Source organism: Phytophthora parasitica, assembly GCF_000247585.1.
Source record: "Phytophthora parasitica INRA-310 unplaced genomic scaffold supercont2.22, whole genome shotgun sequence".
Lineage (NCBI taxonomy): Eukaryota > Oomycota > Peronosporomycetes > Peronosporales > Peronosporaceae > Phytophthora > Phytophthora nicotianae.
Genome location: NW_008649008.1, coordinates 870478 through 871713, shown reverse-complemented (window position 1 = coordinate 871713; position 1236 = coordinate 870478). Strand labels below are relative to the sequence as shown.

General features: G+C 47.4%; 1 protein-coding gene across 1 annotated transcript in view; it reads right to left on the bottom strand.

Annotated features, from left to right (window-relative positions):
* Nucleotides 1-1138: 1138 nt before the first annotated feature.
* Nucleotides 1139-1236, bottom strand: part of PPTG_22761 (hypothetical protein) — a gene marked incomplete at both ends in the record, with an annotated part of 495 nt that continues 397 nt past the window's right edge. Inside the window, one exon of the mRNA XM_008906097.1 lies at nucleotides 1139-1188. Within this exon, the coding sequence (XP_008904345.1) occupies nucleotides 1139-1188 (50 nt within the window). The remainder of the gene's footprint in view (nucleotides 1189-1236) is intronic.

The following is a 1236-nucleotide window of genomic DNA, read 5'->3' as shown; positions in this document are numbered from 1 at the left end:
GCACCCACCGAAGAGTCGCTCGAACCGTCACCGAGTCGTAGTACCGTAGTCCGTCGGTTCTTGACCGCTGATCTTCACCTATACGGACTACCCGACTTGAGTGGCATCTTGGTTATAGTCGGACTCGACAAGCGTTCGGTAATGACATAACCTTGACCATCTTGCACCGTGGTCACCACCTGTCGCATGACCGAGCGTTCGTGGATTGAGCAACTTGAATGTAGCCACTTCAGCGATTACTTAGAAATCGCTACACCATAGGTAGCCCATGACGCCGGTCACATAATAGCTCCGAGCATGTAGATGTCGTCGGGTGTAGCTTCGAGTAATACGGTAAAGCTCGTGAGCACAGCTGTGGTATATGCAGGGCCGTCGGAGTCACATGGAGACGCTATTCCACAGGCAGACTTCCACAGTAGCCATTATCGACATTGTTGGTGAGCTTGAATGCAGTTATAAGCACCACCAATGTTACTGTACTTATATAACACTAAGTCGGCGATATCAGCTCCACTTCCGTCAATATCATGCTACTTCTAGTTGTCACGACTTTGGATGTCATGCAGTGCACTTAGTCTAAGCAAAGCATAGCGCCGAGTTATATATAGCCAATCAAACAACTCCATTTGAATATTAACCTATCCGAGCTACGTTGCAACCGACTATCCCTAGCCTATACCGCCCTTATCGGTATCTAGGCTTACACCTGCATACGCATACCGTTTCAAAAAATGTATTGCGTCAGTAGAGTTCTTTAATTAAGCAGTACATGTAGTCTGTCCTTCAGTTATCACCAACTCCACAACTAGCTATGGTAAACGCAAGGCATAGACAGACCACCAAGTAAAGCTCTCATGTTTTTACTAACATCTACTGGTAGGACGACGATCGATAGAGACTTCATTCGTTCTGTTTTTTTTTTTAAGACGGCGCATAGCATTCGTAAAAAGGATCCCAAAATACGGGCTTAACTTATTGAAGGAGGTTTTGTGCGCGACGGGTGTATCAGTACCGGAGCTGTCCACCCCGGTTCCTGACCCCAGTCTCTTCAGCGACGGGGTATCAGCACCGCCTCTGCCACTAGAAGCGTCAGAGGTGCCACCGCTCCTCGCCAGAAGCACTATTAATAAATAGAGAGTCACCCTACCATGAGATCGTCGTGAAAGCCGACACATGTCCAGTCGTGGTCTAAAAAGAACTCATACCTCCTACAAAAATATCATATGGATACCGCAC